The 26,117-nt window shown below is 31.9% G+C and overlaps 1 protein-coding gene across 2 annotated transcripts; it reads left to right on the forward strand.

The window, feature by feature from the left end:
• The first annotated feature begins 7,782 nt into the window (after nt 1-7,782).
• On the forward strand, nt 7,783-25,967 carry LOC127731211 (D-3-phosphoglycerate dehydrogenase-like). Of its 2 annotated transcripts, XR_007995558.1 has the most exons (11): nt 7,783-8,006; nt 13,530-13,681; nt 14,147-14,212; nt 16,398-16,554; nt 17,694-17,826; nt 19,006-19,307; nt 20,386-20,518; nt 21,312-21,457; nt 22,060-22,276; nt 23,674-24,966; nt 25,010-25,967. XR_007995558.1 is itself a non-coding variant. In XM_052240167.1 (10 exons), the coding sequence occupies exons 1-10, from the start codon at nt 7,872-7,874 to the stop codon at nt 23,832-23,834; spliced, it is 1,602 nt and encodes a 533-aa protein (XP_052096127.1). In that variant the 5' UTR covers nt 7,783-7,871; the 3' UTR covers nt 23,835-25,967. The 2 variants fall into 2 exon arrangements, 1 of the variants encoding a protein (XP_052096127.1); XM_052240167.1 differs by having other exon boundaries at nt 23,674-25,967.
• The last annotated feature ends 150 nt before the right edge of the window (nt 25,968-26,117 follow it).

Below are 26,117 nucleotides of genomic sequence, written 5' to 3' on the forward strand. Positions count from 1 at the left end.
CATTAATTTCGGTTGTGATTTTAGATAAGAAAAGAACCATAAATACAAGGCCAAATCATTATAATAAATATGCATAGGAATAAGGGAATACTTGAAGTGCCATTATACATAAATTAAGAATGATTTGTGCATCAGAAAAGTATATAATTTAACAAGAAAATAGATATGGTATAGGCATATTTTAATTGAAAGAGCAAAAATAATGTCATACAATTGTGAAACTAGCAAGTCAAATAGACAAAATGATCTTTCTGCTTTAAAATGAATTACTAATAAAGAAACTTTTTTTAAAAATTTTGATGCAAGAATATGATAAAGATTCTTTGATAGAAAGTCATAGAATTTTCATTTCAATCTAGTGAAGTAACTTTTAACATGCTTGGGTAGAAATTTGAATGGAGAGAACATAATTTTAATAATAAAACATCTTCATTTTACTGCAAAAAGGTAGCTTGTTTGGATCTAACCAACCTTACACAATCCTCAAACGAAAGCTTACTTTGGAAGTATATTTATATTTGGCTATAGCTGTATTAGCAGAGTTGATTTTTTATATTCTTCGATATAACTTCAATTTACTCAATTTTCTTTGTAAATATATATACATGTATTATAATGTATATAATTTTTGGGACCCTTTATAGCTTGCCGTTAGGTATGGACCAAGGCTCCGTGTTGAAGACCGTACTTTGACCTATAATGGTTTACTTTTTGAAATTGTTATACTTGGATGGAGAGTTGTCTCATTGACATTCATGCCACATCTTCTTATATCTATTATCCTACTCATTATTAGTCAATGATATGTTCTAAATATTCAAGCATTTTACTTTGCAATGAGTACAAAGGGGGATAAAATTTAATATATGCAGCCTCCTCCATTTATAACTGCTGCTTCCTTTGAATCTTAAATAAGAAATTAGATAAAGCAAATGTTTGCGTTATTTCGCAAAAGTTTGCGTTTAACGCAAAGGTTTGCGTTATAAAGCAAATGTTTGCGTTATTTCGCAAATGTTTGCGTTATTTCGCAAAGGTTTGCGTTATATCGCAAATATTTACGTTATAACGCAAAGGTTTGCGTTATTTCGAAAATGTTTGCGTTATTTCGCAAAGGTTTGCGTTATACCGCAAATGTTTGCGTTATATAACGCAAAACGCAAAAGGTTTGCGTTATTTTTTCAAATATGGAGACACCAGATCTCAACATTTCTTTAAATGATAATGCCGGCTCTGATTAAAATATCTTTAATTACAGCCGGAAAAAATAGCATATTTCTACTGCAATGGCTATTTTACCGGCGCTGGCAATATAGTGAATTTGTTATTTTGTCGATTTTTTGGAAAAAGTGAACTTTAATATTCACTTTTGAAAAGTACTACGAAAATGTGCTTTGTCAGCATAAAAGTATTGCTAATGTGGTTAAATAAGAAAACAGTTACAATATTGAGATACATACAATCGTTTAAAAACATTTATTAGTCAAAGTGTAAATAAGAATTTGTGAAAAATAAAAATAAAAATATTGAGCATCCATTTGTTGTAATGAAAACATCAGAACATGTAGTTGAAATTACTTCTAAAATCAGTCACAGTCTAGACTTATGCTACATGAATGCATAAGAAGAAACCCTTAGATTTTTAACTATATGTTACAAAAAAATAAAAGTAAAATATCTCATTGCATATAAATTTGATAAAACATTATACAATCTAACAAAATTAATCACATAGCTTCAAAATAAGAAATGTTTAAATTAAATTTGCTTTTGACATGATATTCAGATCTTTGAATTGCATATCTGTAAAAAAAAAATCGTTTTTACTGGCAAAATTGGCTTCCACTTATCTAGAGCTGGCAAAATAGCATATTTTCTGTTTAGCCGGCGCCGGAAAATAACCACTGCCATAGAATAATCCCAATTTCGTTAATATCAATGTATTTTACCGAAAAATTCAAGATCTGTGAGTAGAGTTGCAACGCATTATCTGTACGGTCCGAGGAAACTGAATATTATTTTAACTCAATTGCGATAAAACTTGCACGGAGTCGGTGGGGGGTGGGGTCCCATGTGGCTTTCCATAACCCGTTGAAACTGTTAACTTGCGGAGACATTGAACTTTCGAATGAACAAAATCTCGGAGTCCTAATTTTCAAACATGTACAATATTTTATTAAAAGGGCAAACAGATTTTTACATCGCGATGACCGTGAGAGTATTCCGATGTATTGCTATCGCCTAGATTTCCATTACGTAACTTTCGTTTTGGGTTTGTAACCGATCTATAAACATGATAAATACGCGGATACTAACGAGTGCAAACTAACATTCCTTATCGTTTGTTATAAATACATCTCTTCCATGAATACTGATAAAAATATTTTTGTTTAGAACATAAATTAATAATATGAAAATATTTTGTCGTTAAATATGTAGGACTCAAATCTATGGTGGGTTCCAGATCTGTGGCAGATTCGTAATCTATGGTAATAATGACGTTGTGCCATCCCAAATCTATGGCAAATCTTTAGTTTCCTTATCAATGGTGAATTTCTAGTTTTAAAATCTATGGCAGATTTTCTGCAAATGAAGGACTAGTCAGTACATGTCTGACCAATGATTTCAAAGTTTCTTCAAATAAGTCGAAATGTCTTAATCACGTAGCCAAAAAGCTAGCTGCTTTTAAGCAATATCACTTTCAATTACATTGATAAAGCCTTTAGGAGTGAAATTATGTGCCCCGGGAGAATAAGCATTTCCTATACTATGTGCATGGTACCTGGTTGACCCTTCATTAAACCAAGTCCTTTAACAACTCAAAAATCAGTTTGTATAAAAAGAATTAATCAGTTTGAACTTTAACCAAATACTTATATCAGCATTAATCTTTTTTTAAATAATGACGATTTAATTCCTGTAATGAACAATGACTTGCCTCAAAAACGTGGCATTTAAAAAAAAATCCTTATTTCTCCAACAGTACAGTTATTGAACCTAATTTTAGCTGAAAATGGTGTAAATAGTTATTAGAAGTTTATGAAATATTTTTTTTAGTTTTTTAATTTCAAGTGAGATTATTTGCTACAATAGTACAGGTTATGCTAAAAGAAAATTAAAGAGTACCATAGGGGTAAAAAAAATAACAAGAAAACAGCATAGCATAACAAAAATTGTACGAAAGAAAAAGAAAAACAAAAACCAAACTAAAATGCACAGTAATAACTCGTACAATTAAGCAAGAGGGCAACACCAGGAACACAAGAACAAGAAAACAAGGAGCGAAAACAAACACGAAACATAAACACCGAAAACGTCAAAAAGAAATTTCATTTGCGTGAAATTGACTACACTAGCGATTTTGCTGCATCGAATTACTATATGAGTTTTTTCGCTAGTATTCTTATTTCAATCGAATCAGATGAGTTCATCTTTTCATTTGTAGGGATTTCCGTTACCGTAAACTCGAATTCTGGAATATAATTTAATTTATGTATTAGGTTCCTTGAAAACTGGTCTTTTTGTTTCCTTTTATATAACAAAACCGTCATCGTTAGCCCCGGCATGGACTTTATATGATGTTATTTTCTTGTGACGTTATAATTTACTCTTTTTCCAAGAAAAATTACCTAATATTAAATCTGCCATAGATTTGGAGAAAACAAAAAAATGCCATAGATTTATGATTGTTTGGCGTTTGTGACGTCATATTTACCATAGATTAGAAATCTGCCATAGATCTGGAACCCACCATAGATTTGAGTCCTACAAATATATATATATATATATATAAGTAAAAAATCATTTATAATATCTATGCACACGTACCGAAAATTTGTGTTAAAGCATGCGGAAGAATATCTCAAGAACGTTTTGCGACAATCCCGGCAAGGACCGGTAACTCTGTAATTGTTTTTGCGGGAAAATATGAATGCCTACTCATATCCAATCTTTTAGAAAAATCGAATTTTTACAGAGGAGTGTCCACCATGCACTTGCACTGCACTATTATTAGAATAGTAGAATTAGAATGATATACAAATTGATGAAAATTATATATATACATGTAACTGTTATATTAATATAATATATAACAACAAACCAGTGTATACTGATTTGTATCACTACAATATAATACATGTAGTTATTACGGTGAGGTTGAATTTCATGTCATTTATTCATCATCCACGCACGAACTTGTCTCAGAAAAAAATATATCTCTGTACATTAACCTCAGTTTCAGGTATAGAGATGTGATTTTTTTCTGTGACAAGTGCTTTTGACCATCCACAAGAACTTGCGGTCATCCGATGTTCAGTACTTCAGTACTTTGATTAGTATCTTCTTAAAGCGTTATTTATACTGGCACGGACGATCATCGTCATCAAAACCTTAGTCATCATGGCATCACAGAAAATATGATTTGCTTCTTTTTCTTTTTCTTTATAGTTCGTGTAATATCTTATGAATTTGTTCGTTTTACATGCATGCTCATAATATTATTGTTGTATATATACTTATATTGTAATATGGCGAAGACTTCATAAGTATGATTTACTTCTGTCTCATCCATTTTGATTAGATTTAGCAAATAAAATATGTTTAAACTAAGAAGCGAAATAGTGTGTCATCTCTGTGACTCGATGGACATCGGTGACGAATACCACTATACTATGTCATGTAAAAATAAGATGTGGTATGATTGCCAATGCAACTATCCACCATAGTTCATATGAAGTGGATGTACGTATTTAAAGGCAACTGTTCGGCCTTCAACTGTGCAATGTCATTAAAATTCAGATTTATCACAACTCGCGGGCTCATGGGGTAGCTAAATCATAGATCTACATATTATTTAGAATGTCAACAATGAATAAAAAAACAAACCGTATGGTCGGTTCTATAAGGCCCTGGCATGTAAAATGGGAAACAATTCAAACGAGAAAACCAACGGCCTTATCTATAACAAAACAATTTACGAAAAACAAATATGACAGACATGAACCACCAATTAACTACTGGCTCCTGACTTGGGACAGGCACTTAAAGAATGATGTCACGGTTAAACATGTTTGTGAGCGCATAACCCTCCCCTAACCTGGGTCAGTGGTGTAACAACACAACATTAGAACAAACTGTAAAAATCAGTAGCAATTAGCTTAATTCAAAAGATCGCAACAAGGCATAAACATAACTAACATAAAAACAAAAGAAACAAAGCACCGAAATAAGAGCACGCCCAGTTACTGAAAGCTAGTTCAAAGACGTTCCCTTACTGAAAAATCAGCCTTCTGGCGAAATGTTGCGGCAGATATGCCGCAAACACTGCATTACGGTTGCTGCAAATAGTTTGCGGCAACTTCACCGCGACTTTTTACCATGCAAATGAAGGTTGCGGCAGACTTGCCGCAAAGTTTGATAGCCTTATATAGTTTGTGGTGAACTTCTGGCGACTATTTGTGGTGAACCTCTGGCGAACTTAGATAGCCTTATATAGTTTGTGGCGAACTTCTGGCAATTTTTGTGGTGAACTTCCAGCAAACTTTCAAAGCCTTATATAGTTTACGGTGAACTTCTGGCAAATCAAATGATAATGATGCCCTGTGACTACCTTTCTGTTAATTCTTTTCAAAACTTTACGTCTCATTCAAAACATGCATGCACATATATATATATATATATATATATATATATATGGATCAATATTTAAATTGTATTAATTATTATGACCAATAATTGTTATTTATCTGCTCACCTGCTGATCAAAATTTCATTTTTAAAGAAATGAGAAAGAGAGAAATATGAACTGTGACCACAAAAAAAAACCAATATAGGTACATGTATATCTATTAATTTACTCAGTGCAGAATTCAGAATGAGCTGATTATTTCTTAACAGATTCATATGTATGAAAAAAATCAAGAACATATCTGTTTTTATAAAGCCAATTATAAAGAAACTGGGATTAAGGCATTACAACATTTATACTGTATTAAGCATAAAATTATATCTAAAATATTGATCAAATGTGATTTAACAATAAAGAATTACACAAATTATTTGACTATTCCTGCAAAACGTCATTATCCACAAAGTTTAAGTTTACAACTGTAATGATATTTCTCTAAGAGCAGTAAGGGTGTAACACAATTGTTATTTTCAAAATGGGGGTTCTTTGACATAAATTTTGTACCAATAATAACAAATTAACATGCAAAAAATGTTTAAAATGACTTTCAAAGAGATGGTCAATGATGCATGGCCTGTTTCAGGAACTAATTGATTCATATATAACTCGGACATCTATCATATATAACATCCATTTACTTTTTACATGAAAACACCAACATTAAAACTTCCCTCCTATTTCAAATTTAAAGAAGCAGGAAGTCTGATTTTAGTGCAGGGAGCATGCTCAGTATGTTATAAAGTTTGCGGCGATCTTCCAGCAAACTTTAGGACTGCTTTAAAGTTTGTTTACAAAGTTCCTTCAATTTTAAGAAAGTTAAGAGTTTGCGGCAAACTTGCGGCAAACTTTTACATTTGTTTGCCGAAAGGTCGCTGCTAGGGGCGAACACTGTGAACAACTTTCAGGTCTTCTGGCGAAGTAAAGAGATTGCCACAAGTTTGCTACAACCTTACCGCAAGGTTGCAGCAAAGTTTCTCTTTTCATAAGGGTTATCCTATTAGTTTAGATATCAAAGTTCCGACGCATGATTTCTTACTGGGCAAAGTTGATTTTTAGCAATCCCAGTAAATTATCAGCTATAACATACAAATTAATGTTTTTTTTTAGTTTATCTCATGGAACTAATGTTAAATTTTATGGATGAAATGTATAGAATCTATTCTTAATGAAACTGGTTATCTTATTATGGTTAATTCAAACTTGTATTAATGAAATTTGGTTAAAGACTGCTGTTAGAACATTTCTCCAAGATCAATTTAAACAAACATGGTATTCAGATATTCAAACGAACTGGAAAACATTAAATTACCGCCTTTTCGAGGAACTCTTTGGATTCGAAAAGTATTTAGATGTTTTGGAACCCCGTGATATTTACACTCTATGTCAATTTAGACTAATTTGCCTCAGATTACCTATAGAAAGAGGTAGATGGAAAAAAAATTCAACTATATACTATGATACAAATTACCTTACAATACAAAACTTAGAAATATATTTATATGGTAGTATCAATAGATTTCTAGATAAGTTCATCAAGGATTTGTATAGTAAGATCTTACTATACAAATCCTTGAGTTCATGTAGTATAATTTTTATTTTTAAAAATACTTTTTAAATAAAGAAAGATTCCTTGAATTCTCTATGTCACCTTCCGTCAAAATGAATATTATGATGGTGTTTGAGCGTCCATGTTGAATCGCCTGACATAATAAAAAACTACAGTTTATTTAATATGGGAATAGGTTGTCCCAGATTTAATTTGAATATTCAGTTGAAAAAAGCACTTTTGGTCGGTTTGGGAAATTTCCATCATGCTCAGTAGGTTGACCTACTTTCAAGGAAAACTCCCAAACTATTCCGGATGACATTAAACGAAAAGTTCCGATGACATTCACAACGGTGTACATCTAAATAATGTTTATATAAGTATTTACGTCCGCTTTCATTGATACATTCAACTGACTTGTAATTGTTGTAACTATTCCGACAAGACCAAGTGGTTTACATTTTAAGCTTTACTCTCTGTTTCAGTCCATAGCACATAATTGCACAAACAACTTGACTTTTTATTAAATCGGAACGTTTACGCCAACAGGTGCTTGCAGTAATTTAACTGTGCACCGTTTTGCACTGCCGACTGCTAGAAAACATCGAATACAGAAGACGTGTTTGTTAGAAAAGAACAATGTCCTTTCAGTTGCAATCAGTTTTAATCACAGATGAAATTGACACTCAGTGTGTCGAAATTTTACAGAAGAATGGAATTCAAGTAGTGAAAAATACAAAACTAACGAAAGAACAACTATTGACAGAAATTCCAGTAAGTAATTCAGGGTATCGGGTCAGTTCGCTCCCAAATTTTTAAGCTACACGGCAGTGTTCACGATAAACTTTTGAATCCACAAGCCCGCAGCTCAATTTTATGATAATTTTAGTTGGATTGTGTTGGCTTGTAGAGAAGAATTTTACAAGCCCGAAAGCAATTTTAGTTTTTACAAGCCTGGGCTGGTGGTCTTGTGGTTAAGCGTGAAGACTGTTAACACGTTCGCACCACACTCGTCCGCCCCCTGGGTTCGTTTGCACCCTATTTTTTCAAATACTGGTTGAATTATTTAATTAGATGTTTATTTATCAAAATATTTAAATTTTATGATTTTTAAATGAAATATTTTTTTTCATGATTTTTTTATTAATTATTAAAGTGTTTTAAATTATGTATGAATACTGTATTTACAAAGCCAAATAATTTTGGCATTATTGTTCTGTGTTTGAAAACCATGATTGTTGTTTTAACTAGTTTTGATGTAAATACTGCATGTAGTGAGCTTAGTATGAGTAAATTCAATGAAGATTTTTTATCTTCCGCCTTTCTTTCCAAGTCTTAGATAAATGAACCTTTTCTTGATTATCATGACAATTTTTATTCATGATCCATTTTGTCAAATGATTAATTAAACATTAAAGGAAACCTTTTTTTACATTTTTAACCGGATTTTCAAAGTAAAAATGGGTTATTGACTTGGGGATGTACGGCGGGCAGGCAGCTGCCAAACAGTGTTCGTTCATTTACATGAAAACGCTTTCTGTACAAAGGGAAATAACTCATTTTTTAAAAGATTTTTAAGACATTGTATTAATGATAAATGACATTTTGGATTTTTTTTTCTTTTCTTTGGTAAATTGTTTGAAGAATTTTGTGTTAGGTTTGTTTGTTATTCTGTATAAACTAATTTTCTGAATGCTACATATATATTTTTTTTTTATGAAGTGAACTTCTGTAATTAGATAATAATCTATATTTATTATAGGATATATTTCATTACATTTAAAGTTGTTGACATTGATCATAGATAAGTTGCAGATCTGTATTAGCTTGTGACAAATGAAAGAAAAAATAGTTGGAACTATTAATTATATTTGAATATAATTTGAAAAAAGATATACATTGTGTTACATCATATCTAATTTTAGAGAACTGTTAATCATATCTAATGTTAGAGTACTACAAATGTATGTTAAACCGTATTTCTGTTCAAAGGGAAATAACTCAAACTTATTCTTTAAGTACTTAAAACTTTTGTACATTGCTTTTCTGAATTCGACAATTGGCCAGTTCAATTTAAAATCCATTTGAATTAATGTTAATTTATAAAGATGACCTGTTGTTGAAAAAATACCCAATGGATGATTTGTTTTCAGTGCTTTGTATTATTGAAGCTGTTATGCTTGTAAAAGGCCTAGGTTACCATAGCTAAGATGCAAGCCTACTAAAGATAGTGCATCATGTGCAATGATCTTCATGTAACAACTTCCCTGGTCTCAATCCAATAACTGTCAAGCGATCTGGTAATCATATATATATCATAATCAGTATCCCATCCAGGATTATTCAAAATGTTTTAACTTCTTACAGCAGTGTACAAGTGAAACTTAATATACTTTATTTCTCTAGAAAAAATGAGAAAGTATTGACTTTACCATTGTTTACAGATTTGTTGTATGTTATTTCAAAGAAACAACTTTTATGAAGTATTTTCTTTCACTTCTGGTACTTGTTACTTAAGAACGTATATCAAAACATTTTGATTTTCGGCAAAATAAGTTTGTTACTTCATTAGAATGTGTTGAAAATTGCCTATAGTTAATGCCTTATCCAATCATTGCATTGAAAGCGTCATATTTCTTTCCATATCACTTGTCAAACTTTTTTTAATTTTTGTAAATTATTTTTTTGTCCGCCATTTCAAAATATTTATATGAACCACAGGATCAGAGGCAGCATTCATCTTAAGAGGATCCGCTATGACAAAAATCTGTATTACTATAACAACTACAGAGAAACGAATGGAACAGCTGACAGAAGAATACTGACCCCGAAAAGGGAAAATTACGCATTCCACACGCATTAACAGACTTTTGGTTAGATCTCCTTGCTAATTGTTTATTTTTCCATGTAAATGCATGGTTTCATTTTATTGATTAAAGTTGCTTATCTTTGTTAAATTTATATATCTTTTAATGAGAAACAATGAATTTCATAAACAAAATAGTTTTTGGATTGAATTTTAATTGATGTATGATACTTTCTTTTCCTATTTGCTATAAAAAAAGTTCTTTTTAGTGTTAGATAAATATTTGGTAGTTTCTGACAAAGGAACAAATATGATTGTGTAACTATGAATGATTATTTAAGACATAAACTGAAACAGCTGTTACTTTATTGTATTCTCAGGTATGAATGAAACAATTTAGAAAATAATTAAATAAATAAGATATATATGGCTCTTTATATTCTGGTAAAAACCAAACATTTTAGCGCCACAAGTGAACAAGCAATTTTCTTTTAAGTCGCACCACTTTTCTCTATCAATTTCAAAAAGAGAAGTCACTTCTCCCTATGATTCTGAAGTAGTGTGAGCCCTGATATCATGTACTATATAGAACAAATGTAGAAAAACTAACCAAAATCAACATTTTTATGCCCCACTTAGGCGCATTCTGTTTTTCGGTCTGTGTGTCCGTTTGTTCGTCCATCTGTCCATCCTGCTTCAGGTTAAAATTTTTGGTCAAGGTAGTTTTTGATGAAGTTGAAGTCCAATCAACTTGAAACTTCGTACAGATGTTCCCTATGCTATGATTTTTCTAATTTTAATGCCAAATTAAGAGTTTTGACCCCAATTTCATGGTCCACTGAACATAGAAAATGATAGTGCGAGTGGGGCATCAGTGTACTATGGACACATTCTTATTGATACTCTGACAATACTAAGAAGTGTATTTTTTTTGTGTATGCCATTTTAGGTATTAATAGGACAATAATTCATAATACAAATGTACTAAGATATTATCCTAAGGCAAATATTGTAGTTATTCAGTGTGTCCCCTTTATGTTATATACATGCTTTTGTATGTCAGTAAATGTTTTAATCTGTTAATGTGATTAGAGTGCACTTGAGGAATTTAGGTTGTTTGATCTTTTTTCAGAAGTTCATTAAACTTTGTATATTGGATGATCTTTTTTTTTTTTAATAGATATTTGTTTTTTTCAAAAATTTTCCTGTTTACAATTTCCTCAGTTGCCCAGGAAGCAGCAGTCTAAATCTTGATTTTAAAATTCTTAAATTTATGTTTTAAAATACAAAATGTACAAAAAAAACATGTAAAACAAATTCATGCAGTATTTATTACACGAAAAAATAGTATAATAAAAATGCTAAACATTCTTTTATATGACAATAAATGAAAAAAACAGCTTTCTAGATACTTACACTAAATAATATAACATTATAACCATGATAACATAATCAAGTGCACTGCTGAGCAATGGACTACCTAATACAAATTAAAGAGTACATTAAATGCAGGCTGCATAACATCGTCCTTTACAGTTATTTTTTATCATATATTATTAATTAATATGTTTAAATTTTCTGTGTCTATTGTATTATTAGATATATAGCTGGGTACAGATTTCAGATTGATTATCATGTATGATTTCCAAAGATTTAAAATATCTGTAGATGACATTTTTATCCCATCATATTTGATTTTGTTTCTTATTTTCCACATGGACCATTTTGTAAAAATAAAAAAGAGATTTACACAAGTATATTTTGGTTCGATTTTACCACTGTTATCTCCCAAAAGCATAAAAAGTTCTAGATTTTCATAATTTAATTGAACATTCCAAAATATGAAAGTATCTTTGATTTTACTGATGATTATTTTGATTGTACTGCAATCGAAAAATAAATGTTGCAAATTTTCAGTTTTTATTTACCGTTTGGCAAGGATGATCTTAATACATTTGTAAAATGAATTAATGTATTCAGGCAATAATGCTACAGAAAATGTAGAGAAAATTGCCAAGTAGAACAAAATTAACATTCAATTTGCTTTTATTTGCTTTTCTTTGAAATAGTTCAAGATGTTGAACAAAAATATTCAGTCTCATGGATTACCTAACATAACAGATTTATACCATTTGTTATTATAGATAATCATCTTAGTGGCTTACAAACATAACACAGATGATATTTAAACACAAGAAATAATTTTTTCTCAGTCACTAGTCTCTTCAAAGAAAGATGGAAATCATCCATCTGATTAAAATATCCTGTGTCCAAGCTTTGCTTACAAGGATCTGAAAATGCTCTATTCTACTTTCTGTTTTGAAAACCTTTCGGAATCCTCTGGTTTTGTCTGATTAATACACACCATCAAAACTTTGAAGGCTGAAATTTCATTGGCTGATGTAAAAATTACCAGAACAGAAAGTAAAACAGAGCGTTGTTTGATCCTTGTAAGGAAAGCTTTGAGACGGGATCTGTATTTTAATCAGATTGGAAAATCATTAGTGTCATACCCTAGTTAATATAAAAAATAATGTTGTATCCAAAACAGATCCTATTAAACTCTTGGGTTTTAATCTGGTTATTGATCTGCATCCTGTCTAATGGTTTTATATTTGTTACAGTATCTTTATACTGTCCAAATTATGTAAAGATTAAAAGTAATATGTCCCATTCCTGGACACTAATCCCTTAAACTGATTACATCTTATGACTAGAAAATCTTCTTTTTCACTTACATTTTCCCCGCTTCCTCCACCAATAAAAACTGACAGCCACAAAATAGCACAATAGTGCTGAAAGTGGCGTTAAATATCAATCAATCAATAAGAAGATGGATTTTAATGATGTATTGAAATGTTCCAAAATATTCAAAGTATAATTAGATTATTCTATTGTCATCAGTTATGTACAGCATCCATCAACAAATCATCAAGTTACCTCTCCTTTTTCACACTTCTGTATTTTTTTCTCTCTAAAAACCTTTTAATAATTTTACACCAGAGCTTTTTTTCATTTTACATGAGGGCATTGATAGCAGGAAAGTTTGTAGTACCATATTTTCAATTTGTTTTCCCTTTATATGAATGTCACTAAAATATCTCAAACATTTAAAAAATGTCCCATTGTTGTGAACATGCAGTGTGAAATATATGATAACTCTTACAAACATCCAGGACAGACCTCTTTTGACATTCATGAAATTTGATGTTTGTGGTGAAACTTTGATAATCTCTGTTTAATCTACATTGTATTCACAACTTTTGTAAAAAGGTTGCGATTTAGAGCTTGCCCTAGTGTATAGATACACATCAATTGTTAAGGACCCGTCCAGGGGTCTTTTGGTTGATTTTTTTTGTGTTGTAGGATTTCCGTCTCATTAACACATTTTTTACATAATAACCTGATAACATTTGTAAAACATTTCGGTAAAATACGCTGAAAATTCATTATTTATCATGTTAAGCTGAATATATTCTTTTTATATATAGAAATATGATGGACTGGTAGTTAGATCTGCTACTAAGGTAACAGCTGATGTCATCAATGCTGGAACCAACCTGAAGATTATTGGTCGTGCAGGTACGGGTGTCGATAACATTGACTGTGATGTTGCTACAAGACGTGGAATTATTGTGATGAAGTAAGAATGTATTGTATAGATCTACATTGCATGTACAGCACTCTTTTAATATCATACAGTTATACATTTCTAATGGGCTGTTAAATTTGTGAGGTTTACTTGCAGCACCTTATTTCAGGAGTTCATTAATAATTCAAAACAGATAACAGGAATTACTAAAAATATTGTACAACAGACCATACCCACCAACCAACTTTTCTAAAAGTAAAAAAAGATGTACAAAAGATATAAAAAACAACAACCAACACATAATCAAAATACAACAACCAACAAATGATTTAGATAGGCTTATGTGGTACAGGCACAAAATCTGGTGGAGTTGAACCAATATTACATTCAAAATATGCTTTTAACATCAAGAGGCTAGCGAAGGAAGCCACAGCTGTTTATTGCATACTTTCAGTCAAGAAAACAGAAAATGAGAAACATAACTTTTTATAAACAATTTACATTTATTTATTTCAGTACACCAGGAGGAAACACACTAAGTGCTGCGGAACATACTTGTACATTGATCTGTGCATTATCAAGGTAAGTTCTGCTGAACATACTTGTACATTGATCTGTGCATTATCAAGGTAAGTTCTGCTGAACATACTTATACATTGATCTGTGCATTATCAAGGTAAGTGATGCTGAATATGCTTGTACATTGATTTGTGCATTATCAAGGTTAATGCTGCTGAATATGCTTGTACATTGATCTGTGCATTATCAAGGTAAGTTCTGTGTGCATTATCAAGGTAAATGCTGCTGAACATACTTGTACATTGATCTGTGCATTATCAAGGTAAATGCTGCTGAACATACTTGTACATTGATCTGTGCATTATCAAGGTAAGTGCTGCTGAACATACTTGTACATTAATCTGTGCATTATCAAGGTAAGTGCTGCTGAACATACTTGTACATTGATCTGTGCATTATCAAGGTAAATGCTGCTGAACATACTTGTACATTGATCTGTGCATTATCAAGGTAAATGCTGCTGAACATACTTGTACATTGATCTGTGCATTATCAAGGTAAGTGCTGCTGAACATACTTGTACATTGATCTGTGCATTATCAAGGTAAATGCTGCTGAACATACTTGTACATTGATCTGTGCATTATCAAGGTAAGTGCTGCTGAACATACTTGTACATTGATCTGTGCATTATCAAGGTAAATGCTGCTGAACATACTTGTACATTGATTTAGGCATTATCAAGGTAAACTTGTACTATAACTCAGTAAAAAGACAAATCTGTTACTGAATATAAAAATAAGGAGATGTGGTATGATTGCCAGTGAGACAACTATCCATCAAAGTTCAAATGAAGTGGATGTAAGCAATTATAGGCAACCGTACAGCCTTCCAACAATGAGAAAACCCCATACCATATAGTCTGCTATAAAAAGGTCCCGACATGAAAAATATGAAACAATTCAATTAAGAAAACTAACGGCCTAATTTATGACATAACAATTTATGAAAAACAAATATGACAGACATGAACCAAAGACAACTACTGAACCACAGGCTCCTGACTTGGGACAGGCATATAAAGAATGTGGAAGGGTTAAACATGTTTGTGAGAGCTCAACCCTCCCCTAAACAGGGACAGTGGTGTAACAGCACAACATAAGAACAAACTATAAAAACCAGTTGAAAAAGAATTAACTCATCAGATCAATACAAAGCAGAAAAACATCAAACAAAAACACAGACTGGACATGGAGTTTGTTATTTTAATTAAAGATTGAATTATTGTCTTGTGGAAGCATGGATACCATTGAGGACATAATGCTGTCTCCATGGAGAGAGATGGTGTAACTTTGAAATATATAAGGAGCATATAACTCAAAACACATGACACATTTTACAATCAGGTATTCTGAAGAACTTATCTACAGTAATTTTGCACTGGAACACTTGGAATCAAACATAGTTCAGAATAGAAAAACAAAGGATATGGGGTATCCATCCATGACACAAAATCAGTACATGCACAGTAAATAACACACAAAAAGCTAAGGAACAGCTCTTTTATTGCTGTTCTTCATCTCAAAGTCATAGCGAGGCCTTAAACATGGAGCAAAAAAAAAAAAACAACTCTCACCACACTGCAAGTTTAAGACGCCCCTAGCACTGGTTTGAGCGAAATTCATTTCGAAATGATTTGGATAGACCTTGTAAGATGTTACACAACTAAATCTGGGCCCAGTCAAAAAAGAACATACTGGAAAGTAGTACATATTAAAAACAACATTTCCTACACATAGGTGTTAATATCAAACAAACTATGTAGAATATATTATACCATTTAAGGTATCAAATGAAAGGTGGAGGACTTTTGATCCTTGTAGAATACATATTGACTGATAATTTTGAATAATACAAAGCATTATTAAAAGAGTTTTGAAAAGATTGTGGAATGGCCAAAAAGGTCAAAGGTCATCTTAACCAAATAACGTGCAGAATAATATGTCTTTTCCTTTAGTACACACAAAAAAGAACTATCTAAACTTTTGTCATGAGAAGGAAACCAAAGACTATAACAGATAGTATATTTTGTTATTCAGATTATGAAAAATTTGGTTGTATAATTACCATTATAGTGTGTTTATTAGTTGTCTTAGCTCCATAACAAAATGTTGGTTTGTGAATTGCTTTTGATATTTGATAGATCAATAGAATGAAATATGTTGAATTTTAAATGTTAATTTTTCAGACATATCCACCGAGGTGATAGAGCTATGAAGGAAGAAAAATGGAGTGAAAGAAAAGTTCTGATGGGTAACGAGCTTTATGGAAAAACCCTGGCCATTATAGGTTTAGGCAGAATTGGTAAAGAAGTAGCTCTAAGGATGCAGTCATTTGGGATGACAGTAAGTAAACACACTGGTCATTGAAGAGTTAAAAAAATAAGCAATAAGTTGACAATTTTGTATGATTTATGATTAAAACTTGTGAATTCCCATCCAGACGATATATACAAGCTACATATCTGAATACTGGCCATTGTAGGCTTACAAGTAATTGACACAAATTTCAAGTAAAGAGTGGCTGTAAGAGTGATGCCATTTCTTACAATGGTGTTTTCACCTGGACTTTTTAAACATTAGAATACACACAAATTATTTCATGCAGTTGCATTTATAAAATTTGGTTTCCTTTGACACTGTTAAATTCAACAGCAAGGTGCTATTTGAAAATATCTTTAATGACAGATTTTATTTGATATATGGGGGAACATCAAATAAGCAAATGACACGACTGTTGTTGACTTTAGGAAGAATTGGCTTTGTGGATGCAGTCATATTTGTCTTGCCTGCAATGGCAGAAGATGAGACATATAAAGATAAGAAGATGAGGTATGATTGCCAATGAGACAACTATCCACCAAAGTTCAAATAAAGTGGATGTTAGTAATTAAAGGCAACTGTACGGCCTTCAACAATGAGAAAACCCCATACCGTATACCCATCTTACTTTTCCAGCACTGCCGTCAACAATTGTGAAGTTTTCTGCTTAAGTCAGTTTGATAGGAACTACTTGTGATAGAACAATGATATTTTCTATAAAGTAGCTTTAATATCAGTACATATCAGTTTGGTGACTATTTCGGGGCCGTTTTTTTCGTAGGTCATGGTCCAGTGACTTTCAATAAATTACCAATTTCCAATTTTAAGTTTTCTGATTAAGTTGGTATGATACTAACAACTTATGATAGACAATGATATTTTCTATAAAGTTGCATTACTATCAGTACATTTCAATTTGACGATCATTTTGAGCTTTCTGCCCTCCTTGTCATGGTCCAGTGACTTCGAATTAATTATTTCTGTCCATCAGATTGTCTTTTTCAGAATTTTCTGCAGACAGGCAAGACATATCTCTGAGTCAACAGTTTATTTATGAATAAGCTAAATTTTGAGGGCTTTAAAAAATTAAATGCCAATGGACATAATGGAGAACTTATAGCGATGAAAAAACTTGAATACAAATTTCTAATTTGTATTTTCAGACCATTGGTTATGATCCTATCATCCCAGCTGAAGTTAGTGCAGAGTTTAACACAGAATGGATGCCACTTGAGAAGATTTGGCCACTAGCTGATTATATTACAGTTCATACACCACTCATTCCACAGACCAGAAGTAAGTTCTCTTTTGTGGTCCAGGATGTATGTAGGTCTACTTTCTATTCTTAGAAGTCTTCAGACATTTTAGGATGTAAAAAAATATAATGTTTTTCCGTAGTCAAACTTAGACTGTCTGTTCGGTTAAGAATTGCTTTTGGTTTTAATGCTTCCAAATGCCTTCTTAACCTTTTTGTTTGGAATATACTTGTTAAAGAATATTTAAGAAATGTGTCATTCTCACTTATTGTGTCTTTATTTCACAGAACTAATGAATGACCAAGTATTCTACATTCTGTAAGATAAATGTTTTGTGTCATTACAGAACTAATGAATGACCAAGTATTCTACATTCTGTAAGATAAATGTTTTGTCTCATTACAGAACTAATGAATGACCAAGTATTCTACATTTGTAGAAGAGGTGTTAAAGTAGGAAATGCAGAGTTCGCGAAAACTTATTTTGACCCGTCAGTCATGGGACCGACAAAGCATGATTATTTGTCAGTCCTACAAAATTTTAGCCAATCCTACAAAATCTGTCAATTTTATCTTGAAATAAAATCAATAACGTATTTTATCGAAAAATAACTTTATTAATATTAGTTTTATTCTTCGCACCCACAGGCAAATTAACAATGAAGTACCAGTTCAGGTCTTCTGATTGTTCTTATTTAAAGTCATCTTCACTATCCATTTCATCATCTGAATCACTTTCTCGGCTGTTACAGTATTTGTTTGCTCCATTGTAGGGTTCAATCGCCGATTGTTTGCCAGGGATGGCTCTATGAACATATTTAGTAGGCCACATGTAAATCGCCGCTTTGGTTTGTTTATAATGAATCCGTAAACCAGTACCGGAAATTGGTACATCTGATAACCGATGTAAACACTTATTGGAAACAGTTGCGGTACATCTAATAACCGATGTAAAAAAGTGCCGAAATATGCACTACAACGGCCGTTTTTACATCGGTCATGGGGACCGGCACTAGCCTTCAAAATACTGGTCCGAGCCTCATTTTGACCAACAGGACTGACCATTTTCGCGAACTCTGGAAATGTAGCTCATTCTGTAAGATAAATGTTTTGTGTCATTACAGAACTAATGAATGACCAAGTATTCTACATTTGTAGAAGAGGTGTTAAAGTAGTAAATGTAGCTCATTCTGTACGATAAATGTTTTGTGTCTTTACAGATTTAATAAATGACCAAGTATTCTCAGTTTGTAAGAAAGGTGTTAAAGTAGTAAATGTAGCCAGAGGTGGAATCATTGAAGAGGCTGCCATTAAGAGAGCTATAGAATCTGGGCAGTGTGGAGGAGCAGGTCTAGATGTGTTTGAAAGTGAGCCACCCAAAGATTTTAGTTTAGCAAAGATGCCACAAGTATTAGCCACTCCACATTTAGGAGCAAGTACAACTGAAGCACAGAAACGAGTGGCTGTTGAGATTGCAGAACAATTTGTAGATGTGGTGCGAGGAAAAAGTCTATTTGGTGCTGTAAGTTGCTGGTTAAAAATAACTTTTGCAAAATTTCTTTGACTTGCAAATTAAAAAAAGTATTTTTTTGGCCTGCTAAATCTCTTCAGGTCATCAATTACCTTGGAATTCTCTGAAAATAAAGAGATCTTTTGTATTGTTGAATATGTACTTTTAACAAAATGTCACAATGGACCTAAACCTATTAATTATTCAAAACATATGTAGGTATTATAAGTTATCTACATTCATATCTACGGATATGAACGTAGATAACGAATTTATCCCCGGTCTTAGTCCAAATTTGTCGATTTATAGAGAAATTCGACCACAAAGTGTAACGTGAAAGCAACGTTTTTTTCATTTTCTAAAAATCTTTTATTGAAATTTGGGAATTTGACATATCTTTTTATGGGGTGTAGGGTACTACCTTTGGTAGAACCCTACAGGTAGTCAAATATAAGAAGTTTTTAATACAGAGACAGAGAAACTGGAGTGGGTTGAATTTGGCGCTCAATGTTGTGAGAGTTACATCATAGACGGTGTGACGTCAACGTGGGTTATTTGCATAGCTAGGTCGGTAGTCCCATTCATTGACAATGTGGCAGCCAAGTAATGCATTTACTAAAATGAGTGCAAATGATCGACAAAATAAGATAACATCGTTAGTGGATTAAATATTTAATTACAGACATCGTGAATAATCTACAGAATTCTATATTTCACAAGGAACAACCATGGAACTAAGGAAAATGCGCATGAAGTCCCCCAGGGTAATGGATAGCAACGTCTGGGTATATGGGTTAGCAACACCCAGGGGCTATGGGTTTTGTAACGACGTGCGTTATCCAATCAAAATCCTAGAAATATACAAAGTCGGGATAAAATTTTTTACACAACCACTAAAAAATTTCTAACTATGTATTATAGCCATTCATTGTTTGTCGTTAAGACTTATTTTAAGTTTGGAATGTATTCTAGCTGTTTAAAAAAGTGTTTGAGACTAGAATTCATAGATGGTATTTAAACACTGAAAGTATTTTGAAAAATTGTGGTCATTGTGTTTTTCAATTTTCAGTTTTATTGTATTATGTTACAGATAAACGCACATGCCATGACAAATGCTTTGAGTCCTGAATCTCGACCATGGGTAGAACTTGGTAGGAAGTTAGGACAAGTGGCAGCAGGTTTAAACCCAGGAAATGTAGAACATATGCAAGTCACAACTTACGGTAAGAGAATCTTTTATGTACAGTCACTACTGAATTATCTCCCTTTACAACAGTAAATTTATATAGGAATTCAGAACAAGTTAGGACTTTTACATGAATATAGACACGATAGAACATAAAACTAGTAGTTCCATTTTACTGCCAAAGTATGTACCGGTAACAGAATTTGAATTTATCAGTACTTTTTTAGGTTTTTAATTTAAATCACCTTTCGGAAGAGTTGATAGATTTATATCTATATAAAGATAAGGAGATATGGTATGATTGCCAATGAAACAGCTATCAAACAGAGTTCAAATAAAGTGGATGAAATCAATTATAGGCAACTGTACAACCTTCAACAATGACAAAACCCCATACTGTATAGTCACCTATATAAAAAGGCCCCTAAATGAAAATCTGAAACAATTTATATGAGAAAACCAATTGTCTTATTTTTAACAAAATTTGCGAAAAACAAATATGACAGACATGAACCAATGAAAACCACTGAACTACAGGCTCCTGACTTAGGACAGGCACATAAAGAATGTGGCGGGGTTTATCATGTTCTTGACTGAGCGCTCAACCCTAGCTTGTTTTTTTGCAACTTTTGATTTTTGAATTTTTGGGGGCCAAATAAGTGGCTTTATACCATCTTATAACACTATTCAAATTATCAAATCAATTTCAATTTTAATAGAATATTTGTAGTATATAAGGATGTTGAAAATTTTGCTGGCAAACATATTAAAAACTTTAATTGTCTAGAACAGGTGATGTTTTTGATGAGTTTTAATTTTTTTTTTTCTAGGACCATCATTGAAACAAGCTGGATCCTACTTGAGTGCAGCTATACTCTCAGGATTACTACAGAACTCTCCTGCATTAGGAGGAGGGGATAGTCCAACTCTAAATCTAGTTAATTCTCCAGCCTTAGCAAAACAAATGGGATTAAATGTGAGTATATTTGTAAAATAACAATATTTTTTTCCTTTGAAATGTGTTAACTTGTTAAATCTGTTTACAAACATCATTTAAGTCTGTCATTATTTGTTGTCAGCACTTCTCTAATGAAGCCTCCTAAACGTTCTATGAACAAGATGTACAACTTTTGTTTAGAGTTTTTAAAAAATACAATTCAAAGGGTTTAGAAATTAATTAAATCAATAAAGGAGACAAAGCATGTGCTCTGTATTTTTTAAGCATAAAATTGTTGAAATGTTTGGAATTGACAATTTTGGCATTAGTGCAGTACCAATTAATAGAGATTTTTTTTACTGATTTGCACCATTGAAGTTTTACAGTAGTTGAGCTATTTTCAGTCTAAATGTGGAGGCAAAAAAATTATCGTATTGCCTTTGTTCTTTATTGTATAGTGCTCATTTTACGAAATGGCATTCAGTTTTGACAATGAAATAATATCTTATATAGACCTCAGGAAATTATAAAATGTTAGCAAATAATAAAAACCATTGTTAATAGTTACAATCCGTGATTTAAAATTCTAATCAATGATTCAATGTTATAATCAATGATTAAAATTCTAATCAATGATTCAGGTAAAGAACACCCACGAAGAAGCAGCTCCAGCGCCATATACTAATGTAGTGTCAGTGACATTCAACAATGGATTCCGTCTGTCAGGAACAACATCTGGTGGTAATGCCCTTCTCATTGAAGTCCAAGGTCAACAGTTCTCTGTACCTGCCTCACTGATTGATGTAGCTTTACTCTTCAAAGGAACTGGTAACCCTCAGTTACTACCAAGTGTAGCAGGTCAGTATTACTCACAATGAATCGTGAATAGAAATATAAGAATATGTTGTATTATTGCCAATGAGATGACTATCCCCCAGAGACCCAACGACTTAACACTATAGGTCACCATAACGAAGGTTTTCAACAATCATTAACTACCATACCGCATAGCAAGCTATAAAAGGCCCTACATTAACTACTATACCGCATAGCAAGCTATAAAAGGCCCTACATTAACTACCATACCGCATAGCAAGCTATAAAAGGCCCTACATTAACTACCATACCGCATAGCAAGCTATAAAAGGCCCTACATTAACTACCATACCGCATAGCAAGCTATAAAAGGCCCTACATTAACTACCATACCACATAGCAAGCTATAAAAGGCCCTACATTAACTACCATACCCTCATAGCAAGCTATAATAGGCCCTACATTAACTACCATACCGCATAGCAAGCTATAAAAGGCCCTACATTAACTACCATACCACATAGCAAGCTATAAAAGGCCCTACATTAACTACCATACCACATAGCAAGCTATAAAAGGCCCCAAAATGACAAATGTGAAACAATTCAAACAGAAACAAATATAACATACCGTTACAAACGACAGCCACTGCATTATATGTTCCTGACTTGGGACAGGCACATGCAGAATGTGGCAGGGTTAAACATGTTTGTGGGTGCCCAACCCTCCCCTAACCTCTGACAAGAGTGTAACAGCACAACATAAGAACATGGTTTTACAAAACTTTTTTTTAGTTACTTATAAGTCCTTATTAGGTGAGCTCAATTTGTACAAATTGATAACGTGTTACAAAATGCTTTAAGGTAGTGGTGCTTACTGTAAATTTAGAAATTATTGCGAGGTTTTTATAAATGTGAATAACGCGACTACTTGAGTATCGCAATAATAAGAACTCGCATTCTGATATCAAATACATATATCGGTATGTAGCTTTTCCTAAAATCGCAATATTAAACTCGCATTTTTGTTAATTCTTCAAAAATCGCATTAATAAATGCATGCAATAATTTCTGAATTTACAGTATTTAATCATGATCAATGTACTTATTCTTGTCATTCAGAAGTCATGCACTAATATTCTATATATTAGCTGCTGTATTTCATAGTAAATATCATACAGTAATATTATTGACTGTCATGATAAAACCTATCTTGTGACGTGCCCAATGTAATTATGTTAACTGAATTTTGGTGAGAAAACAATAGATGTGGGTGACATAAACAGGATTATATAGTTCAACACATTGTATATAATATGAACTAGACATGGTATATATAGCTTGAAATAGACAGTGTATATTATTGGATATAGAAAGGACACATAATTTGACATACACTGTACCGAACCTGAATGACGTATATAAAATATTTCTTTTTAGGTGCTTTAGCTAGTGCTGGAATGTGTGTATCAAGTTTGACAGTTTCTGTTGAGAATGATGGACAGAAATGGGGTGTGGCCACTTTTGCCACACCTCCAACAGAAAAATGTCTGGAAGTTCTGAAGACAATTGTAAATGCTGCAGTCCTTGTAACTCTATGAGAACAATATGTAGTTTTATTTTAGTTATTTATAAGAACCAGGGATTGGTCTGAGATTTCTCTAAAGTCAAAATGAAAGGAGAATTCAAGTTATTATTTACTTTTGAGACAGTTATATTGTTGAGATAAGAATAGGGCAATTAATCACACACGCATATTATTTCATTTAATGTTATTTTAGTTGTTATTAATGATGTAGGGGGTAATGTTCAATCTTGATATTGAAATTTGTTTGTTTTGTTTTGATATGATTTTTTCACCATTTTTGCAGTATCCTTATTGTTAACAAAAAAATATTAAATCAAACTTTTGTTTGTGTCAGAATCCATGTTTCAGAAATTAAGATGTTTGTAATTTTTAGATAATAAAATGTTAATTGTTGATATGGTTTTGTTTCATATATAATTTTTATAATTTTATTATGATTTTTATCAGCATCCCCTCATAATGAAAGATGAATCAAGAGACATCTAAGTCTGTGATTGGCTGATGATGTCTACCAATCAATGGATAATCAACCAATGCTGTAGCATTATAGTCATCAGGCTAATTACCCACAATTCTTTATGATTACTAAGTGTTGTAAGCTGTCAGAAAAAGCTTTTTTTATGGTTTATTACTTTTTAGTATGAAAAAGAATGCCATTAAAATTTATAGTGCCTTAACTTTAGAGACCTTGTACAAAATTGTTTGCATTTAATTAAAGAATTGTTTTATAAATGATGCATTGAGAAAAACAATGTGTGTAGAATTTAAGTTTGGTTAAATTGTAATAATTTGGTTACATTGTAAAGTTTGATAACATTGTAATAATTTTTTAATATAGTTTGCTATGAAATTTTAATTAATTTTTTAATTCCAAGAAAACAGATCTCATTGCAATGAGGTGTATATATGGTTCATCTAAAAATAGTCACCTTGTCATTCAGAGTTATATTTTCTGACAAGTATAAGCTGCAACAAATGTGAAGATTGGTTGTGCATTTTTGTCAGAATAGTTGTTATTTTTAAAGTCTGAAGACCACTTTATTAATCTTATGCTTTTACAGAATTCAATCAATAAGCATAAATGTATATAAATTGATTACAGAGCAAAATTCTGTTTTTGTTTATAGCATTATTAAAGCTTTAAGGTGTGGGTGTAAAGGTCACATGACCAGTACTTAAAGCTTTAAGGTGTGGGTGTAAAGGTCACATGACCAGTATTAAAGCTTTAAGGTGTGGGTGTAAAGGTCACATGACCAGTACTTAATATTATTGTTTATTTCTGATTGAATCTCATACGTTATGCATACTCATGATATTTTTTTGAGGATTTTTACATTGATATTTTAATGCCATGAAGCATGATGAAAACAGTTGACGCAATTTCATTTTTGTTCTCAAATAATATATTTTCCTTTACATTAGATATGTACAATTTAAATTTCATAAAGTACATCAAAACTCTTTTGTGTTAAAGTTGTTTACTCATCCTGGACTCTGTAATCTGTATTCAGAAATCATAAGCAAGCACTTTTATACAACAGATTTAAATATAACATTTAAACATTTCATTGGGCCCTTATTAAAGGTGGATGATATAATTTTTACTGGTTGCGGAAATCATCAAGAATTACAAATTAAGAAAAAAATATATAGGCTTAGTTCGGATAGGGGATTTGTTTTTGAGATTTTTTTTAAATCTGATTTTCAGTCTGTTTGTTATATTTTGTTTCAACTGTTCCCTAGTTTGTTATATTTTGTTGTTTTGTGAGCAAATGAAGAAAACAGTGCATAAAGCACAATTTTTCCTATCTAGTCTTTTGATTTTTATACTGTTTTGTTTGTAAACTGTATACATTATAATCATCATAAAAAACGTTAATAAGGACAATTCATTTAATCAGCCACTACCAGAGAGGATAAGAGGCTTGAGGGCTGAAATTATAACATACAAGTTTCTAAGCACTATTGGTATTACATGATTTCTGATGAACTGAACTAGTTTTTTGGTTTGATTAAGAAAGATAATTACCAGACGTATTTACTACATCATAAATGGTACTGTTCAATAACATAAACTATTTCATACCAGTTATTAATGCTGTTACACAAATTCAAATGTAAAATGCAAAATAAAATATTTTATGAATGGTTGTATTCACTCATGCCTATATTTAATACATTCAGGAATTTTTGTGATGTTTTTGTTATAGGGAAAATTGCGATGATATAGGTGTTGCAATAATAAAAACGCATTTAAATTTTAATAACGTTATTTCTATGCAGCATTGTATGAAAT

This window comes from Mytilus californianus, unplaced genomic scaffold (assembly GCF_021869535.1).
Source record: "Mytilus californianus isolate M0D057914Y unplaced genomic scaffold, xbMytCali1.0.p SCAF_2, whole genome shotgun sequence".
NCBI lineage: Eukaryota > Metazoa > Mollusca > Bivalvia > Mytilida > Mytilidae > Mytilus > Mytilus californianus.